The sequence below is a fragment of the Buceros rhinoceros genome, unplaced genomic scaffold (genome assembly GCF_000710305.1).
Source record: "Buceros rhinoceros silvestris isolate BGI_N320 unplaced genomic scaffold, ASM71030v1 scaffold34655, whole genome shotgun sequence".
Lineage (NCBI taxonomy): Eukaryota > Metazoa > Chordata > Aves > Bucerotiformes > Bucerotidae > Buceros > Buceros rhinoceros.
Window position 1 is genome coordinate 2764 of NW_010415180.1, and position 331 is coordinate 3094.

Genomic DNA, 331 nt, shown 5'->3' on the forward strand with positions numbered 1-331 from the left:
GTGCGGTGCCTGAGGGCAGAGCTGCCCTCCACTCACCTGTGGTCGGGGGAGAGGCCCATGCCGATGATGTGCCCGTGGATGTCAATGACGTGATCCAGGGAGTCAAAGAACTCGTCCGAGCGCCTCTCCTCCCCCAGCACCGGCCCGGCTGTCGTCATCTGGTGGGGCAGGATCCTTTTGATCCCTTGGGGACAGAAAGCAGAATCAGGTGGCTCTGCAGGCTGCTGCCAGCTGGCTTAATCCTGGGCAGGCCCGAGAGGCGCTGGAAGATGCGGCCATCCCACCTCAAGCCTGAGGCCCTTGACAACAGCCCTGGCCCCAGGCAGCCCCA

The 331-nt window shown here is 64.4% G+C and overlaps 1 protein-coding gene across 1 annotated transcript in view; it reads right to left on the reverse strand.

The window, feature by feature from the left end:
* Positions 1 to 331, reverse strand: part of FBXW5 (F-box and WD repeat domain containing 5) — a gene marked incomplete at both ends in the record, with an annotated part of 9044 nt that overhangs the window by 2725 nt on the left and 5988 nt on the right. Inside the window, one exon of the mRNA XM_010137323.1 lies at positions 37 to 184. Coding sequence (XP_010135625.1) covers positions 37 to 184 — 148 coding nt within the window. The remainder of the gene's footprint in view (positions 1 to 36; positions 185 to 331) is intronic.